The sequence below is a fragment of the Hibiscus syriacus genome, unplaced genomic scaffold (assembly GCF_006381635.1).
Source record: "Hibiscus syriacus cultivar Baekdansim isolate YM2019G1 unplaced genomic scaffold, ASM638163v2 tig00110007_pilon, whole genome shotgun sequence".
NCBI classification, from domain to species: Eukaryota; Viridiplantae; Streptophyta; class Magnoliopsida; order Malvales; family Malvaceae; genus Hibiscus; species Hibiscus syriacus.
Genome location: NW_024062559.1, coordinates 2,543,096 through 2,564,492, shown reverse-complemented (window position 1 = coordinate 2,564,492; position 21,397 = coordinate 2,543,096). Strand labels below are relative to the sequence as shown.

General features: G+C 33.5%; 1 protein-coding gene across 4 annotated transcripts; it reads left to right on the top strand.

The window, feature by feature from the left end:
• The first annotated feature begins 272 nt into the window (after nt 1-272).
• On the top strand, nt 273-20,740 carry LOC120212236 (fluoride export protein 1). 4 transcript variants are annotated; one of them, XM_039210620.1, is made up of 8 exons: nt 273-277; nt 17,706-18,063; nt 18,181-18,255; nt 18,999-19,097; nt 19,557-19,749; nt 19,864-20,288; nt 20,366-20,586; nt 20,672-20,740. In XM_039210620.1, exons 2-7 carry the CDS (start codon nt 17,710-17,712, stop codon nt 20,582-20,584), a joined length of 1,365 nt encoding a protein of 454 aa, XP_039066551.1. In that variant the 5' UTR covers nt 273-277; nt 17,706-17,709; the 3' UTR covers nt 20,585-20,586; nt 20,672-20,740. The 4 variants fall into 4 exon arrangements, with proteins under 4 accessions (XP_039066551.1, XP_039066550.1, XP_039066549.1 ...); XM_039210619.1 differs by lacking the exon at nt 273-277 and adding an exon at nt 16,106-16,181 and having other exon boundaries at nt 17,703-18,063; XM_039210618.1 differs by lacking the exon at nt 273-277 and adding an exon at nt 16,704-16,759 and having other exon boundaries at nt 17,703-18,063.
• The last annotated feature ends 657 nt before the right edge of the window (nt 20,741-21,397 follow it).

The window sequence follows — 21,397 nt, the reverse complement described above, 5'->3', positions numbered from 1 at the left end:
GAATTGAGTATTCCAACATTACTTGGATCAATTCATGGTGGCATTTATATATGTTATTTTGGTGTATTCCATGTCAAGATATGAACATGATGCTCATTTTCGAGTGGTTATTCAGATACATCGAGAAAAGAAATTGTATGCCAAATTTTTCAAGTGTGAATTTTGGTTAGCTGAAATTGCTTTCCTTGGTCATATATTCTCCGCATAAGGTATAAGAGTAGATCCCAAAAAGATTCAAGCTATAGTGGATTGGCAACCCCCAAAGAATATTTCGGAAGTTCAGAGTTTCTTGGGGCTTGCTGGTTATTATAGACGGTTCGTGAAGAACTTCTAAATGTTAGCTTCACCGCTAACTAAGTTGTTATGGAAAGAATTGCCTTTTGTCTGGTCGAAAAAATGGAAAGAAAATTTTGAAATGCTAAAAAGAATCGTAACAGAGGCCTCAGTGCTCGTACAACCTAATTCGGGTAAAGACTATGTGGTCTTTAGTGATGCATCTCATAATAGGTTGAGATGTGTGCTTATGCAAGATGGAAAAGTCGTGCTTATGCCTCAAGACAGTTGAAAACTCACGAGAGAAATTACCTGACACATGACTTGGAATTGGCAGCGATTGTGTTTGCTTTGAAATTTTGGCTTCATTATCTGTACGGTGAGCGTTTCCATATTTATGTAGACCATAAGAGTCTAAAGTACTTGCTGAAAAGGGTTGTATTAGAGTTTGTTGCGAGATGTTTGACATGTCAGCAAGTGAAAGCCGAACATTAAGTGTCTTCCAGATTGCTACAACTGATATACATTCCTAAGTGGAAGTGGGAACGAGTTACAATGGATTTTGTTTCGGGGCTACCTTTGCCACCAGGAAAAAATGACTCGATATGGGTAATTGTGGACATATTGACCAAGATGATTCACTTTATTCCAGTTCGGGTAGATTACTCGATGGATAAATATGCGAAATGGTATATAAAAAATATAGTTTGGTTGCATGGAGTGCTTATATCGATAGTGTCCGATCGAGACCCAAGGTTTATTTCAAGATTTTGGAAGTCCTTACATGAGGCATTGGGTACTCGATTGAATTTCAGCATATCTTTTCATCCTCAAATAGATGGGCAGTCAGAACAAACTATTGAGATACTAGCGAACATGCTAAGGGCATGTGTGATTGAGTTTAAAGGATCATGGGAAAGGTATTTGCCTTAAGCAAAATTTGCGTATAATAACAATTACCCGTCGATAAGATGGCCTCGTATAAATCTTTTTATGGGAGGAAGTGCAGAACACCATTAAATTGGTTTAAACTAAAAGATTGAGACCTAGTTGGCCCGGATTAGATGAAAGATATGTAGTAGAAAGTGAAAGTTATCCAGAATAATCTAAAGATAGCCTCCAATTGACAAAAGTCTTATGTTGATTTGAAAAGAAAATAAATTGAATTTCAAGTGGGAGATAAGGTATTTCTGAAAGTGGCCTTGGAAGAAAGTATTGTGGTTTAGACGCAAAGGAAAGTTGAGTCCAAGATTCTTTAGACCTTATCAGATTTTGAAAAGGGTCGGATCAATAACTTATCAGTTAGCTTTGGCTCCAGATATAGACAAGATCCACAATGTTTTTCATGTGTCGATGCTCAGAAGGTACTGATCAAATCCATCCCATGTGATCACACCACAGAAAATAGAGATCCGACCAGATTTAACTTACAAGGAAGAACCAGTGTGGATCTTAGTTAGAGAAAACAAGGAACTGCGTAACAAGAAGATTCATTTAGTTAAGTGCTCTAACATAACCATAAGGTAGAAGAAGCTATTTGGGAAAGAGATGATGACATTAGGAAGCAGTTTTCACACCTCTTCGTATCAGGTACTTCTTTAAATTCGAGGACAAATTTTCTTAAGGTGAGAGAATTGTAATACCCCAAATATTAGGCCAGTGACAATTTTGAAAGGATTTAAAAATTTTGAAGGGTTAAATTGAATAAATGGTAAAGTATAAGAAAATGATTTAGAAATTGTGTGTAAGAAAAATTTGTAAGAATTGAAGAATGAAAGGGTATTTTGGTCAACGGTCAATAGTCAGTCAATGGTCAACAATCAACAGTCAACGATCAACGGTTAACCCATTCAGTTCGGGTTAGACAGGGTCGAATCGGATCGGTTCGACCTGTTTCTTGAAACCCATCAGGTGGTTAGACTTCCCCATACGCAGCGACGGCGCGTGGGGGCGTGTATGAGGCCATTCGGGGTCAGAAAAATAGCAAAAAATCCTTATATGCTTTTTAAGGGGTTTTGAGACAATTACAAAGCTAGGTTTATTGGGGTAAAATGCATAGAGCTTGATTTCACAACGTCGAAAACCTGATCTTCCTCACCCCTTACACGCTGACGGCAACAGAGACAAGATGGACAACAGTGGACTCAGGATGATGCAAGGAACACGATGGTGTGAGAGGTGTCGAAAACAGAACAATGGTAGATGACGAAACATCGATTAAAGATTTTCTACTAAAAGATAAAACGTTAAAGAGAGAGAATGAAGTTTCTAAAAGAGGAAACTTTCCAAATTTGGGGTTATATATTCCCTAAAAAGAAAAATGGTAAACTTAAGCCATAAGTCCTCTAGTTTTTTATACTTTCTTAATTTGGATCCGAATTTAATCAAAATTTCACTTTGGCCCCCAAATTTAGTTAAAATTTCAATTTTCTCATAAAAAAGTTAAAAAAAAATTAGGTCCTAATTTGAGGTATGACAACTCTCCCTTTAAAAGAAATTTCAACATCGAAATTTACTTGATAAAAATAGATGAAAAAAACTAAGCCTCTATTGACCTAACTCTATAGAATAACATACGTGACTCTAAACTATTACCGAAATCTTAGTATTCCCAACCGGGATATTAAGGCTCTGAGAAATAGAATGTGACACATAGGAATTAGTAGATCCATTATCAAACAAGGTAAAGTAAGGAACTGAATAAATAGTAACAGTACCTCCAATCACATCAGGCTCATCGCGATCATGTTGATGTCTAGCAGCGTAAATCAATCCAGGTTGTCTGACCTCATATCTGGCTGGACCCCTACTCTGAGAAGCTCGGCCTCTACTAGCTGATCCTGATGCTCTCTCCTGAAGACGACCCCCTACTAGAGTCTGAATTGTACTCTGAGTACGAGTAGAAGTACAAGCTGGTGTCTGAACTGTAAGAGCTGGCTTTGGACAACCCCTCAGAAAAAGGTCACCATAACCACATCTAAAACAGATACCCAACTTCTTCTACATTCACCAAAATGACTTCTCTCACAATTCTCACATGATGGCAAAGGTTGTGATCCAGAAGAACCACCCTAAATAGAAGGTGTCACAGTTGGAACTTGAAGCTACAGGCCTGGCACTCGCACTACCTCTCTGAGGAGACTCACCCCTACCTCTCTTGTTGGGGCATACAGAAGAGTCAACATAACAAGAAGGCCTCCTGAATCGGTCTCGGTCTCAGTCTTTATCTCTCATGTTCTTCATACTCACTCGCTTTATCTCTTCAGCGATCTTGGCTATCTCAACCAATGCAACAAAGTTCCTCTCCCGGTGGGTAGCAACTTGAATCCTGATCTCATACCTTAGTCCATTGTCAAACTTTAAGCACCAATCTAATTCTGTGTCAACAACTCCAGTAGTATAGTGGCTCAATCTGATAAATTCAATCTTATAATCCATAACAGACATATCACCCTACTCTAAATTCTGAAACTCTTGGTGTCGCTCCTGCAGGTATCTTTCTTTGATTTAGTGACTCTAAAAACATGCTTTGAAAAGATCCTAAGTCAACTGATTCCCTGGATTACTACCGAAAATTGATTGCCAAGATCGAAAACTCTCTTTCTACATTATAGCTAATGTACCCTTAAACTTTTGTTCAGGCCTCAGATCAATCTTATTCATAATCCTCTCTGTATCCTCCAACCAATACCCAACGTTATTCGGAGGTCCACCAATAATGCCCTCAAACGAAACTAATCCAATAGCTACCAAAGACTTCAAAATCTTGACCGTAGACATATTATCAATGACTCTAGCAGCTCTCCAGAACATGCGAAACACAACTCTATTAATGTTATCCTCATCCAAATTAATGTCCTTGTTCTCAGTAATAGGAGGGTCTCTCATAGGAGTAACCAGATTATCACGAGGAATTGAATAATCTACATGCGGAACAGGAGGATATCGAGGTGACATCTGATTGTCTATCGTAACAGAAGGTCGAGTCGCTCACCCTCGACCACGACCATGGCCTTACCTATAACCTCTGGCAGCATTCATCGTATAAATCTACAAGGCTCTATAGAAAGAATTTAAACCTAAGTTGGACTAGCACAACGAATATCAATTATATTTAAAACTCATAAAATAAGGTGACACGTGTTTTTGAAAATATCGAAAATATCTTAAAAATCCAGAGTTTAAGACTCATCCACAGTCTGAGTATTCAAAACCAATGGGTCTGATACCACTAAGTGTAACCCCCTAGACCCGGCTTAGATGTTATGCCTAAATCTAGGCGGCTACATATCGTATTCAGAATTTCTTTTCATATTTTAAACAACATTAAAATCCATATAATAGTATAATATGAAATTAACCAAAAGAAAGATTCACAAGATAAACATATGTCTATATACATAAATTGGAAAATCGTATAAAATATATACATAACATAATACTAGTAATACAGATATATCGATACGGTAGCAAAAAATGTGGTACCAAAGTATAAAAAAATACATATAGAGATGTACAGTGGTACAAAAATAGGAGTAGTCGGTCCTCGTGATTCCAAGTTTGCTAGCCTACAATATGCTATAATCTAAAAAGGTTAAAATTTACAAAATAAGCTAAAAAGCCTAGTGTGCTCCTTACGGTATATAAAAACATATTGATAAAATACTTAACTAAAAATCAATTTATCAAACATGTTTTAAAAATATGACCGCTACCCCCTTCCGATCACCAGAATGTGTAGGTTTCCCAAAACCATACACCCACCTGTACACCCGGTAAGGGCCTTATACTTATAGCATAAGAACTTGTGGTAAGGACTTACCCTATGCACAAAGCAGATGAGCATGCAGTAAGATCTTATAAGAAATAGACTAAGTCTGATATACTTCCTCCAATAATACCCCCCAATGACAGTAATAAATATGTATGTATTAAAGTGAAAATGGTAGTTTAATCCATTAAAACATGAAAATGTTCCAGACTCATAAATCAAATATAGAAATACAGTAACTAGAGATCATATCAAAAATATATAGTTAATCAAATATTAGATAAACAATATTTAAAAATGCATGTATCTTGTCGTAAAAATATTCAGTATTATCTTAAATTTAAAACAGTTCAGATAAATAATTTAAAACATTAATGTAACACCATCAAGAAACACACAGTACCAGACTAAGTAGTCTAATAAGGAAGCCTACTAAGTCTGTCGATCACGATCAACGACATCGCTAGATCCTACAAATCAGAAAATCTATATCAAAATCCTAATATGAATAACAAAACCTCTATTTAAACAATTTACAAAAACCTATTATTAAGTGGCTTGATTAAGGGCTTTCGGGTCAGAATTTGGGAAAACATATCGCAAAATCGAACTCATGACGTCGAAAAATGTCAAGATAGATGTTTTCAAAAAAGTCAACGTCGGTCAACAGTTAACTGTTAGTCAATAATTAATGGTCAACGGTGAGTCAATGGTCAACGAATCAATGGTTGGTCAATGGTCAACGGTTGACCCGTTCGGTTTGGGTTAGACCATGTCAGATCAGGTCGGCTTGTTTCTAGAAACCCACCAGGCGTTGGGGCTTCCCCACGCGCAGCGGTGACACGTGTGGCACGTGAAAGGCCATTCGGGGTCGAAAAAATAGTGGAAAATTTCCTATGCTTTTTAAAGGGTTTTGAGACACTTATCAACCTTGAGACACTTACCAACTTTGGTTCACAGCGGTGAACGGCGAAGAGCTCGATTTCATAATGTCAAAAACTTGATCTTCCTCACCCCTTCACACGCTGGCAGCATCATAGACAAGATGGACACTGGTGGACTCATGACGATGCAAGGAACACAATGGTGCGGGAAGTGTTTAAAACGGAATAACGGTCAACGATGAAATGTCAATTAAAGATTTCCTACTAAAAGAGAAAATGTTGAAGAGAGAGAGAATGAAGTTTCCAAAAGAGAAAACTTTCCAGATTTGGGGGATATATATCCCCTAAAAAGGAAAAATGGTAAAATCATACCATAAGTCCTCTAGTTTTTTATAGTTTCTGAATTTGGATTCTAAATTAATTAAAATTTCACTTTGGTCCCTGAATTTAGTTAAAATTTCAAATTAATTCTTGAAAAAATTAAAAAAAAATTAGGCCATAATAATGGGTGTGACAGTTTAAATATTTTCTTTATATTTTATATTAATAATTTAATTTTATCATCTTAAATTTTTTAGATTTCCTTCTCTTAAAATTTCATGAATTTATCTCCTAACATACAATTTTATGTATATCCCTAAATCATAATATATGTAGGTAGAGTTAAAAGTTGTTTTTATCACATCTTAATAATACTTATATTTATTTCATAATAGAATCTTTTGAGTGTGCTCATTAATTAAAAGAATTGATGTTTTTTAAGATCTTGAATTTAAGCAGCATCATCTATAAGGTATGTGTGTATTGTTAAGGGTTAAGAAAGATTATAAACATATACTACCTTTTAATCACCCTAGACTATTAAAAAATATTTCATAATACTCAATGGTGTAGTTGTGGCTAAACATACACGACCTTTCAAGATTTTAAAAAAAATATTAAATTATTTAATTTTTTAGTATAAATAGAAGCAAATTTAATATGAAGTTATTTAAAAACCCATCAATTGGTCTTATTGATAAAAGGGAAGGTTATTCTTCCTAGAGTCATGTGCTCCAGTAGTTCCATATCAAATATAAAGATTATCTAATATAATCTAATCATATTCAATCCAATTTTACTTTGGGTAAACCTTACTTTGTGTAAACATTTGACTTTCCTTATCTTTGTACAATTAGGTCTTCTTGTAATCTTATATACACTCATCACTTGTAAATGTCATATCCATCAAATATACAAATCATTTACATGGTAATCAAAGCCAAGTAGAATTTCTCTACTCGAGTACTTTATTTTGTTTCCTCCTATTTCGCTTTCCTTCAAACCATATATCCTATCATGGCTCCTTCTTCCACCACAAAAAATCTTATGCATCTTTGTGCACTGACCAACTTTGCAATCAAACTTACGTCCGCCAACTTTCCTGTTTGGCTTCAAAAAGTGGAGGTCACTCATTGGTTTTAGGCTAATCAGTTATACTGATGTATCACATCCTTCCCCATCTTAGTTTACCGATGCTACGAAAAAGATTGCTAATCATGAATATTTGTAATGATATCGTCATGATCAAATTCTTATTAGTGCTCTTATTGCAGTTGTGATGATCTAGTTGAATCCCTCAATTCATTCTATGTCACTACTAAAATGGCATGGAATACTCTGGTCACAAGTTATGCTCGTGCATCTATAGGTAATTCCAAGTTGGCTTATAATTCGTATGTTTCCATATCTATCTCCGACTACGTGAAAGACATGCAAGATATTATCTCTGATCTTTCCTTGAAAAATTATCCTATTTCTGATATAGATTTGTTGATTTCTACTATCAATCAATTAGGCAATGACTATCGTTCAATAGTTGTCGCCCTTTGTGTATGTAACACACTGACAATAATAGTTTATTTGTCTGAGATCTTAACTGACCATGGGTGTCTTCTCCAAGAATCTGAACAATCCACATTTCTTGCCACGATAAATTCTACACAGTGAGCTAATACAAATCATGGTTATTCAATCAATCGCTCTTGAAGGAAGGATGGTCGCTCTGGTCATTCGACTTCTAGTGGCGGTTATAGTCCTGTTACTCAATCAAGCTATTCCAAATGATAAAATATTGTGTGCAAGTTGTGTAATTTGCTAGGACATATTGTTCGGGATTATCGTAAGCTTGTTCGATTTCTTTACAATAACAACTTTTATCAATAGCCACCGGTTGACCCATCAGTTGTCAACATTGCTTCTACTTGTCCATCATATGATTCTGCACCTTGGTTGTTTAGCAGTGGTGCTTCACATCATACTACGATGACTACTGTAACTCTTCAAGATCTCTCCTCTTATGATGTCCTCATACAGTTCATATGGGTAATGGTAATTCTCTACCAATATCTCACATTGACTGATACACAGTTCCTACTGTTACTAAGCCTCTTTCTCTCACATATGTCTTATGTGTTCCTCGGTTACACACAAACTTGGTATCAATTTCTAAATATACTAGACTAATCATGTATTTGTTGAATTTTTTTACTCTTATTTTTTTGTTAAGGATCAACCCATGAGAACTCCTTTTCTTCATGGTAATAAAATTTTTGGTGTCTATTATGCTCCACGATCTGTTTTTTATCAAGCCAAGTCAATCAATTGATTGTCCGTACTTCAATTAAATCACAAGTTTGATCATCCGTCAGATAAAGTATTTGCTTCAATATTACACTCTTGTAATATACCTTATGATTCAACTAGCTTGAAAAAAATCATTGTTATTCATGTCTTATTAATATGAGTCATAGATTGCCATTTGATAAAAATATTATGTCAAGCTCTTGCCCCTTAAACTACTTTATTATGATGTTTGAAGCACTAAACACATGTTGTATAATGGATATTCATATTATGTGGTGTTTGTTGATCACTTCACCAAGTATAGATGGTTATACTCGATGAAGAAGAAATATGATGTTGCGATAATATTTCCTCAGTTTAAAAGGCTTGTTGAAAGCTTTTTTCAACCAGACCATTGTGTCTATATTATCTAGTGATAGAGGTGAGTTTGTTAAGCTTTTGTTCATTCTGAATTTAGAAGGTATTTCACACTTCACTTACTATCTCACACTCCTAATCACAATGAGACTGTTGAACGGCATTGTCACATAGTGGAGACTAGTCTTTCTCTATTTCACTTTGCATCTCTTTCAACAGAGTATTGCCTCATGCTTTTCAAGCAGTTGTTTATATCATCAATCAGATGCCAACATTGGCATTGGATAATGTGTTGACATTCTCCTTACTTTATTAACAAGCATCGAAATATGACAAGCTTCAACTATTTTGATGCTTATGCTTTCCTTGGCTACGACTGTACATAAATCATAAATTTAAACCAGAATATGTTACACGACGTGCAATCATTGTGCCACAAATATTCTCCCCTAGTATTGTTCAATGTTGCAACAGCATCGTCTCTTACAACTTTATTGGTTGATATGTCAGGGCAAAATGATGAATCAACTGCATTACCGACACCCTTATCTAACATACCATAGTAAATTGATGATCGACTTACTACACCATCACCCTTGGTTGATATGGCAATGCATAATGATGTACCTACTACTCCGCTAGATCCCTTGATTGAACTGCTACAGTAAAATACTCGATAACCACACACTTGTTCGCTAAATATGAGGTATTTTGGTCCTTTATTTGTTAATACCACTACATGTCATTCTTTGTCTTCCACATTAGAGCCAAAAAATTTACTCAAGTTCTTAAAGATTCGTTATTAAGGCAAGTTGTGAAAGATTAGTTTATTGCATTGATGAGCAATCAAACATGAGATATTGTTCCATGATCTAAGCAATCTATAGTAGGGTGAAAATGGGTGTTTCACATGAAACGATGTCCTAATGACTTTATTGATCGATACAAAGCCCGATTAGTAACAAAAGGGTATTGTCAAGAAGTTGGTCGTGATTATTTTGAAACTTTTAGTCTTGTGATAAGACACGTTATTGTATGTATTATCTTCACCCTTGCACTTCATCATATGTGACATATCAAATAGCTTAATATCAATAATGCCTTTCTAAATAGCAATTTGCACGAGGAAGCCTATCTAGAACAAACTCTGGGATATGTTGACCCTACAAAACCTTCTCACATTTTTTAGTTACGTAAGGCCTTGTATAGATTAAAACAGACATTGATGGTATGATATATTGAACTTTCTCAATTTTTTCTTCATGTTGGCTTTTAGAAATCTAATAATGATGTATCATTCTTCATTTGTAATACAAAGGGATTCATTTTGTACCTTGTAGTATACATGGATGATATTGTGCTTACTAGTAATAATACTAACTTAATTGCTCATTTCACTAGTTTATTATCTACGAAGTTTGCTTTGTAGGATATGGGATTGATCCACCATTTTCTTGGCATTGAAGCTATTTCCACTCCAACCGGTTTGTTTCTATCTCAAGCGTAGTACATTTCAAACATCTTGGCTCAATTTCATATGGAACATGCCATGGAAATTTCCACATCTATCTTCTTCTGACAAACTACCTCCACCTGAGCCACCAATGTCACTAGATATCTCGAGTTTGTAGGGTGTAGGTTAAGAAAATTCTGAACAAATATTACCTTGTAATCATTCCAAACTATTAAAAAAGGGTAAACTACACCAGATACCACCAAACTTTAGGTGTTGTATCATTTATACCACCGAACTTAAAATTACATCATTTTCATGAGTTGTCTAAGTGAACATTTGTCAGTAACGTCAGCATCATTTAGCCTCGTCATCGTGCTGTTAAACGATTTAATGGTTCAGTGGTATAATTGAAAGGAAAATCAAAGTTCAGTGTTATAATTTGCAAAATTGAAAGTTCAATGATATAAACGATAGAATGCCTAAAGTTCTATGGTATATGATGTAGTTTACCATTAAAATATTATTTTTTTTAACTTCTTTGAAGAAATTAGTTTGCTCTTTAAAATCAAGGCATTAAGATTTAGGTTTTTTTAACTCTAATACTACATTTAAAAACAATTTATTAATCTAACACTAATTTCATATTATTTTTAATCTAGCACTTTTTATTGTCATGTAACTGAAAGACGTTTTTTATAGGAAGAGCCTTTTGTTGATGTGACAAAAAGGGTCAAAACTCTTAAAGTTGGACTAAAATGAAAGAAAAGAAAAATAGAGATAGAAAATGTGAAAGAAAATTATATGATTTAAAAAAACAAATGCATGTGGTGCATGTCAAAGATACATAATTACTCAAGCACAAGCACGAGCTGGGTAACATCAATAATACCTGTGCATTAACCTTATGTTCAATCACTCAATATGTAAAATCCCAAATCAGTGTTAGTGACCAAATTGCAAATTTTAAAAACTATGTGCTCGATTTCAAATTAAGTTAAAAGTTCATGGATTTAATTGAAGAAATTTGATGTTGGATTTAATAGTAAAGTTGGAAAGTAACAAGGGTATTATGGTCTTTTCTAAGAAGATTTTTATTCTCTCTTTTTAAGGTATATAAAAACGTGGGAAATGAGGAAATGTATCCAGACTCTTCTTCTTCAGCTTCTTCTTCTCCCCGTAAGCCTCAGTTAAATGTGAGTTTAATTTCAGCTGTTTAATTCTTGGATTTATAAGTTGCTTTTGATTCTTTGAGTATTATATAAGCTTAAGGAAAGCTTATATAAGCTTTAAACATCAAGAATAGAGAATTAAAAAGGAAATTATATAAAGGGTGTAGAAATGAACTTTTGTTATAGAAAGGTTTTTAAAGTTCTAAAGATGGATTTGACTTGTCAAAGGGTTAATAAGAAGTTAGAAGTGATAGAATTGAATTAGAATACATGGAAATTTGATGAAATTCTTGATTCAAGAATTATGGTGAATTATGAGAGATGGTGAAGAGTTATAGTGTTATAAGAATATGGTGAATTATGAGAGATGGTGAAGAGTTATAGTGTTATAAGAAGGTTTACATATGTATAGATAAGTTTTAAGGCATAAGGAGGGGTTGATAAGTAGAATTCGAAGGCAAAATAAGGCAATTCGTGCTCAAAATGGAATTTTTGGGTTTTGTGCATCGATGCATCTTCAATGTGTATCGATGCACTCTCAATTAAAGAAGCATCGAATGTAATTCGTGCATCGATGCATCCCCTTAAAATGGAAACATCGAATATAATTTGTGTACCGATGCATGGGCAGTGCATCGATGCACATGTTAAGGGATGCATCGATACATTGTAGAATGTATCGATGCACTGCAATAGAAATGGAATAAATCTTTCTCTCAGTCTAAGAAATGATAGTTTATAGTATATCTATTGGATACTGATAGTATAAATACATGATTGTGTAGATATCGAGCACGAACAAGTTCCGAAACGATTATCAAGTTAAGATTCGATCGAAAGAAAAGAAATCATAAAATGGGATTGGAACTTAGTGAGGCCAAGGTGAGTGCATATTAGATAGTGTATTATATTTAATGGAAATAAGACTTGTGACAATTTTATTTCCTATAGTAAAATACATGAATTCATCAATATGAGCATATGTTTGATATGTTACATGTGTGTTATTGATTGTTGCATGTGTTAATGACATGTGTAAATACATGTTTATATGATACATGTTAAGTATCCATGATATATGTACACATGATAATATGATATAAGTTAAATTATGTAATATGATACATAACTATAAGATAAGTGAATGAATGTATATATAATAGAGATTATGTATGAGATATATGAGAAGAGGTAGATGTGATTAGGTGAAAAAGAATACAAACATATATTAAGCCATGTTATATGTGATAAATGAAAAGTGACATGAATTACGTGAAAAGAAGCTACATGGTTATATGTAAATGTGAAAGAAATTAGGAGCTTATATGAACATGTGATATGAATGTGTATATGTGATACAAGTTATGCGACATAAGCTACGTGATATGTGACAATGAATTACGTGTTGATATGACATAAGTACATGAACAAATGAGAAATAATATAAACCATATGAGATGATCTATGTGATTAAATTTAATACGTGATTACATGCACTGGTATTACATGTTATGTGATATGAGATAGAGTTTTACACATATATATGGTATGTGACAGAAGAAAAGGAACATGTGATCATAAGAGAAGTGATATGAATATAATGCCCATGTTAGGTGATATGAGAGCTAGGGGTATAGTTGGCATACCAATAGTCGAGGGTTTACCTATGTTCTACGGAACATATGGACAGAATTACCTATGTCTTTCGAGACATATGGACAATATACCTATGTTCTAAGGAACATATGGATAGTTTACCTAGGTTCTTCGGGACCTATGGACAGTTGTCGAGGTTCTTTATGACCTCTGGATAGGTCCTTTAGGACATTTATACGAGCTGTGGTGACAGCATAGTGGTGCACAACCTCAATGTACTCACATACCTTAAGTTCTCAAAAGTATACATGTGTTAATACATAGACTTTAAAGAGTAAATAAATCAATTGATACGATACGATGTGTGTTCGGTTGTGAACTGATATATGTGTTTTGATATGAATTATATGATATATGTGTGGTAGTGATCATTGTATATGTTATAAGATATAGAATATGAAAATAAGAGATCATATGAACAAGAGATAAGAGATAGAAAGGATAATCATATAAGAGTATGAGAAAATATAAATGATGACATGCATGTGTGTATGTAATTGTTACATGAAAAAGTATGTATACAAGTATGACGTTGTATTACATGATATGTACATGCATTTGATAATTTACATATGTATTTATATGTCTGACTAAGTCATAGACTTAGCGTGTGATTGTTTCACACGTAGGTTACAGAAGTGAAAAGAGGAAAGAGCAATGTGGAGCAAGACAGGTATGTTCTCCTTACCGAATGTAAGATTAAAAGAAAGGGGAATAATATGTATTTTAATATATAAAGTTCTAGTTGGCATGTATTCAAAATAATATATTGTATAAGCTCTGAATAGTTCGGTAAATGTTTTGAATAAGTTATATGTTATAAAAATTTTAAATTACTCACTATTTTATACAAGTAAATGTTTTGAAAAGTCAATGTGACACTTCGGACTCGGATCCGGGTCGAATACGGGTTGGGGTGTTACACAATATATACATATTTAAAAAGCTATATATTAAATACTTGAAAACTTACGTATCTAAATAATGTGAGATTTGATAAGCTCGTGAGATTTTTCAAATCCCAAATTGTTTACATATGTTATTTTTCAAGTGTTTACATATAACATTTTAAACATATATTTATTGAGTGATTGAATAGAAGGTTAATATATGTGTCATCACCTAGCTCATGTTTGTTCTTTTTGAACAAAATTCGTATTTCTTTTTCATATTTTTTTCAGTTCAATCCAACATGTAGCCGTGTTGTTGTCACGTAAAAAAAAAGAGGCGTCCTATGGAGTGATCTTTTTTCTGGATAATTTTATAGAGTGATCTTTCAAAGAGCGTTTTCGTGCTTATTTCATAATGTACATTTATTTTACATGACAAAAAATATACTAACTGAGAAATAATCTACAATACCTATTAAAATGAAAAAAAATATTTTTAAACGAGATATATTTGGATAAAAAATTGAGATATATTATTAATAATAAAATAATTTTATATAAAATTCATTAAATTCAATTTCGATTATTTAATTAAGTTTTTCATTATTTTATTTAAAAAATATATAAAGTATAACAAATAAAATATACCTTTTCTAATATTAATTATTCTTTTAAAATAATTTTTTAATTAAAACAATATCGTATTAACTTATTACACCGACCTAATCTATTTTATTAAAAAGAAATTCAAGTCAAACTTTAAGGCAAGAAAGTCAAGCTGTATAACGGGAATTAAGAAATACTACATTGTTATTGATTTACATATTTTCGGTAAATTATATATTTAGTACTTAAACTATCAGTTTTAATTTGTTTTAGTATTTAAATTTTCATTTTTTTCAAAATCATACTTAATGTGTAGCTTTTATTTCATTTTCGTATCCACCGTTAAAAATTTAACTGACAAACTCGCTGACCACCACGTTTACAGTCGTTGATTGTTGCATCCGTCTGTCGATGAAGCCTAACTTTTTAGTTCGCACCTTTTCGACCCCTAAAAAATTTCCGCCCTCTATTTCACTGAGAAACGCCTTACTCTCCACAAATTGACGATGAACTCTTCGATTTCTTCATCATCCAATCTCCATGATCCAACGTCTGATAGACCTAAAATCGGATTTTGTTGGTTGACTCGTTATTCCATCGTAGTCCACCATTCAAATTGGTCGTCCATTCATCGAAGCTATGCCACGTCAACTCGTCTGTTGAATCTTTAGCAATGCCTTACAAAAATAAAATAAAAACTAAATATTATATATGATTTTTTTAAAAAAAATAAAAATTTAGGTATTAAAACAAACTAAAATTGATAATTTAAGTATTATACGCAAAGTTTACCCTTATTTTTTCCATTTTCCCGCAATCTATATCTCATTTTTTCAAAAAAAAAAATATCTCCTAGGGATGGCATGGTTCCGACCCGATTGAGTTGTTTTTTATAAGAAATTTGGATTCGGGTTGAGTCAAATTTTTTAAAGATAATGTTTGTGTCGGGTCGAATTTGGGTTTAGAGTGAAAAATATCACACCCGACCCGAAAAAATATAATTTTACCTTATATTTAGGAATAATTACAATAATACCCTTTATATATTATTTTTTCAATTAAATCATTATTTTTATTGAATAAAAATAATATTTTTTATTATTTAGTGTCGATTCAGATCGAATTCAGATTTTATCTTGAAAAATCGAATTAACTTCAGATTGAGTAAAGAGTATATATTTTTCGGATTTGATCGAATAAAAGATTTTTGAGTTTGGTCGGGTTGGTCGAAACCGACCAAACCCGACCCATACCCATCCCTAATATCTCCCCCATCAACATTCTCTGTTTTAATTCTTCTGAAACATTTAAAAACATTCAACTCTATTAAAACCCATTTTCTGGTTTATCTTTTTGTATATTTCGTCTCTACTTTTACATCCCAAACCTTTCCACTGGTTCTTGTTCTTGACGCATTTGTTTTGAATCCTCTCTATTCATTTTTTTCAGTTGCTAGTTTACTGGTTCATACAAACTTTCAACTATTAGTATTCGGTATGCGACTTTTCCTTTATTATTATTAGTAATAAATTCATGGCAGTAAAGTTAACCTTTAGCTGTGATTTCATTTCGCACTTTTGTTCATGTTTCTTTAATTATATCAGCTTTTGTTCATGTAGTTTCTCTTTTTATTTATCTGGGTTTTTAATTTGTTGTTACGTTATCATAGATATGCTGTTCTTATTATTTTAGTGCAAAAGATGGAAAAGTTTCGGCTTTTTAAGATTTCTGCTCCATAAAGAATATTTTAAGGAATTTCAGCCAGAACCCTAAAACTTAATGTAACTTTTTCATCTTTTTTTTTTTTCTGGTTTGGTATGATATTGAAGGACACATCTTTGAATTGTTGAAACGGATGTTAATTTTATGGTTATTGAGATTGTTCCCCATTAAATTTCAAAAGTTTCTTGTAAAGCACTATTACTCTTTTTCTTTATGAAACGTGGGATCCACAACCACTTGAATGTAATGGAAGATTATCAGAAAAGAATCATGCCTTCATAGTTTGTTTGTCTTATCTAATTGTCTATCATGTCCTCTACCTCACTTTACATTAACCACTTCAATTATTGGTACCCCTTTCTTTGGTTGATATTCTTTTATGGCTGCCATCCTCATTTGATAAGAACTATCAAAACTTTAGTACTTGTTGTATATTTGTTTTAACATTCTTAAAATGAGAAATGAAAGGACAAAAGAAGTTTTTACAAGGGTTTCTGATATGTTTTGAATGTCTGAAAAGTATACGAGCAATACTAATAATTAAATTGTTAAATATCCTTGTATTTCAGCATTTGATTGGTTCTTGCTAACCTTTTTCTTGACTGAACTTGTAAATGGCTAATTTTTAGCATTCATGTTATGGAAATTTACCTTTCCTAAAATGTAGTCATGTGGATTTGAATTCTGAGACCTGATTTTATAAATAATAAGTAGCTATCATTTGGTTATGACCTTCGCCGTAACTAGTTTGTAATTTATAATTTTTAAAATTAAGGTTGCTTATCTTTAGGGATCACCTATTGTAGTGTGGGAAATCTTCAAATAAGATCAGTGTTAGGTGATGCGTATGTTTTTTTTTAATCGCAAGCAAGTCATGCAAATGATTTTTTCTTGAAAATAAACTAGATTTCTTCCTATTCAATGTTTGAAATATTTAGCAAACAGTCTGAGTAGGTATCCTTTATCTTGCATTTTATCATCTGTTGAGCACATATTCTATAATGCTGAGAAATGCAGTTGCTATATGCTTTTGCTTTTGTCTTTCAGATTGTGTTTTAATTATGAGTATCTGTGTATATGTAATTAATTATTGAGTTGTTATAAGTATGGACTTCAGTCTGACAAAGTACTTTACAGATCATTTATCGATGCTGTGACTATGTGAGTATAATTAACCCAATCATATCATCATCAGGAGATGTTTCATGTTTCTTTTGTGTATGAATAAACATCACAAATTTTCTTTTTTTGTGAAAGATACACTAATAGTAATATATCTGATATTTCTGGCAGGAGAGTTATGGATCATGTTACTAATAACCCTGAACCTAAAAGAACTGGAGCATTTAGCAGGACAAGCAGCTTTGGCTCTTCATTAAGGAAGCGATCTATTAGTATGTCAAGTGTCGTGTCCTTACATATCGATGATGAAATCCAAAGCGAGTCCGTTTCGGAGGCTGGGGATATTGGTGATCGGGCCCTTCACAGCCAAAGGAACAGTAGTTGCCGCTTATCTCTTGATCTTGGAATGGAAGGTGGGCCTCCTATTCATCCAGCGGATTTGCATAAAGTCTCTGTTGCGTCACCTGTGCGAGAGGATGTCATATTTCCCCTTCCAATTGATTCACTGAAGGGCCCTGGAGATAACAAACAAGTGAGCTTTAAGTTAATTTTTTCTGTTAGCGTGATTGTTAGTGATAGCATGAATATCAAATTTCAGTCAGGCTCTGATAATACAAATAAATTATGTGCTTCACACTTCCATGGGCAGGAAAAACAAGGACTACCGATCTTAATGGAATATGTATCATGCCTTATCCATTTGGCTGTTTTTGGAATTCTTGGGGTAATGTATCCGAGCTTCTATTCTTGAGACAATTAGATTGGTGACCAGGAAATTATTTCATTGGATGGGATACTTATATATGTTCCTTTTCATTATTACATTTATTGAATACAAAGATATCTGCCATTTATATTTTTACTTTGAATTGCTTCTTCTTTCTCGAAGTGTAGCATCTTGAAGCCTATAATATCAATTCATTTGGTCAAAAGACTTTAGCTACCAGATCATTAGTGAATTTCATAGCTTTTGTATTGATTGCTTGAGCATTGTGATCATCAAGGTTTTGATATTTCATTGTCATCAATGTCAGAAATGGCTGCAATGCTACCGTATAGAAAAACTGAATAAAGTTATTTGGTTGGATCATGCTCGACCTTTTTCTCTATTTTATTATCTCTTTTTGTAGATAATCGGTGAAAAGAGATGTTAAGTTTCAAAGTTTTATTGGAAATAAGCATAAAAGGGATTTTTCTTACATCTATCCTTGTGTCAGTGTTATAAATTTGCACAAGTAATAGTTAGTTGCCATTGCTTTATTGTACTAGTAAGGGTTAGCATTTGAGGTCCTATTCCTTCATGTCACCTGTAAAGATCCAATTTTAACATTTCTTGATTCCAAATTTTCCATATTGTTATGTCAGTTATCTTAAAGGAACCATATTCTTTTAATGGCTAATCCTGATCTTTTATAACATTGGGAAGAATATTTTTTATTGGTAAAACTGACTTTTGATAGTTTTCAGGTTTTAACAAGATATTTGCTTGAAAAACTTTTCGGACCGAGTGTTTCAGGTGTGACCAGCAATCAGAGCATTATATACCCCAACCTTCCTTCTAATATGGTATGTCTCTCTTTCCAACACACATACACATTGTTTGCAATGAATGACAATTTATAGTTGTTGGGTGCACGCACAAACTGATACAGCCATGCATGCATGATATTGAAAACGGTATATCGATGATATGCTAGACTGACTGGTGGGAGCTTCTCTTCTTGAATGCTGATGCGAGGCTTATGCTGTGGATGTGATGCTCAAAGCACTTAATCCAAATCTGTAAATTCTGGATATTTAATTAAATCAATGTGGATATAACTAATTGATTTTAAGATAACCTGAGGCAGTTACAATTTCCTCCGTTTGGTTAGCGAAACCAATTTTTAAGATAGATTGGCTCAAAGTTCGGTTTTTGCACTTCCAAAATAGATTTTCATTTGCTTCAGATTTCTGTTTTTTCACTTCCTATGAATATCTTCAAAGTTTTTTTTTCTCTCATGAACTGGCTACATATTCGTACAGGTTGGCTCTTTCTTGATGGGGTGGTGGGGTGTTGTTTTCAAAGGCGACATATCTCAACTATCGGATATTTTGGCAATCGGATTGACTACAGGATTTTTGGGAAGTGTCACGACATTCAGTGGTTGGAATCAAAAAATGCTTGATCTCAGTGTAAATGGCAATTGGGTGCAAGCTATACTTGGGTTTCTTGTAGGTAATGTTCTGTGTGTCTGTTTAAGAGTTTTTGTTTGCATATTCAAAACTAAAGAACAAAATGGTCTTTACTTGGCTCAAACCATCTATAAAAGTTGAAACTCTTTACTTGCAGGGTTGTTTCTTGCAGCTTATTCCATAATTTTCGGGATCGAGACAGCCAAGGGTTTCCGGTGGATTCTCAAAAGGCTGAATACTAGCACGAATAAGGAAGAACCTATCATTTACCGTAAATGGAGGCTGAACAGCTTCAGACGTCATTTGGCTGCAATGGTGGTGTTATTGTTAGTTCTAGGCGTTTTATTGAGTGTAAGTGGATCGCTGCTCAAGAAGGAATTTGGCAGTGGTAGCAGTGGTGCTCAGCTGTGGCTGGCTTGCTTAGTTGCTTCTTTTGGAGTGTGGATCAGGTGGTTCTTAGCTCGATTTAACGGACACGGGTTAGGGAAGTCTGGGATTCTGAGATGGTTTCCATTCGGGACATTCAGCGCTAATGTTTCAGCTGCTGCTATAATGGCTGGGCTCTCGACGTTGGAAAAATCGGTAAGGGTTCATTGAATGGCTTCTTTACATATATTTTTTATCCGCAATACGCCAGCCTCACTTGTGACGTGGTGCAGGTAAATAACACGAACTTCGGAACTGTTGCAATGGGGATACAGTTGGGATTTCTGGGCTGTCTGAGTACAGTTTCGACTTTCATCGCCGAGTTCAACGCAATGAGAGAAAGCAAGCACCCTTGGAGAGCTTACGTTTATGCTTTAACTACAATGGGGGTTTCGTTCATTTTTGGAATTCTGATATACAATATACCTGTTTGGGCAAAAGGATTTACATAGAATATGGAACCTGCCACGTGGCCTTATGGAGGATGAGTTACATTTGGAATGGGGGATGTCAAAGTATTCTTGCCCAATGCCAGAGAGCAAGGTATATACATCGGTTTTCTTTGTTTATAATATGCCAACACAATTCCATAAATACATACAATACACTAGGGGTTTTAAAAAAAATTGCAATAGTTAATCGTTACATTTAACAGGTTTATTAACTGAACCGATAATGTTAAATAATTTTGGTTAACCGAATCGCTAAAGATGATGGTTATTGATTAAGATTACGACTATGAATTTTGGTTGGTTAACCTTTAAATAAATTATATTTATAATTATATTGGGAGATGTATATATACTAGTGTAAGTATGTGTTAAGTATTATGCTTTTTGTGAGATAAATATACTTAGACCGGTGTAAGTATAGTATGCGTCGAGTGTTATATTTTTTTATTTTATTCACTTGTACCGATGTAAATGTGTTAAATGTTAACACTTTTCTAGTATGAATTATGAAACTTTAAAAAGTTCATATTGCATTATATTAAAAAATAATTGTAATATGTTCACCATAGGTTAATTTGAAATCAAATTGTTAATAATGGTTAACCGTTAGCGGTTAATCATTTCTTAACGGTTAGGTTATAGTTAAAAAATTTCGTAATTATTATAATAATCAATCTATCATTTAGATTAAACGGTATAATTAATCATCCATGAACATGTTTACCATACACCAAATTAACTTTTCGACCACGTAAGGTGAATTTATACTATAGGAAGTGTCTTTGAAAAATATTTTCTACAGAACGCCCTTTC

Bases quoted from the DNA above. Each gene is read 5' to 3' on its own strand.
- LOC120212236 (XM_039210617.1), top strand. From the start codon at position 17,516: ATGGACTTCAGTCTGACAAAGTACTTTACAGATCATTTATCGATGCT. The intron at 19,098-19,556 runs GTATGTCTCTCT...ATATTCGTACAG, and splicing joins CCAACCTTCCTTCTAATATG to GTTGGCTCTTTCTTGATGGG. The intron at 20,289-20,365 runs GTAAGGGTTCAT...GACGTGGTGCAG, and splicing joins TCTCGACGTTGGAAAAATCG to GTAAATAACACGAACTTCGG.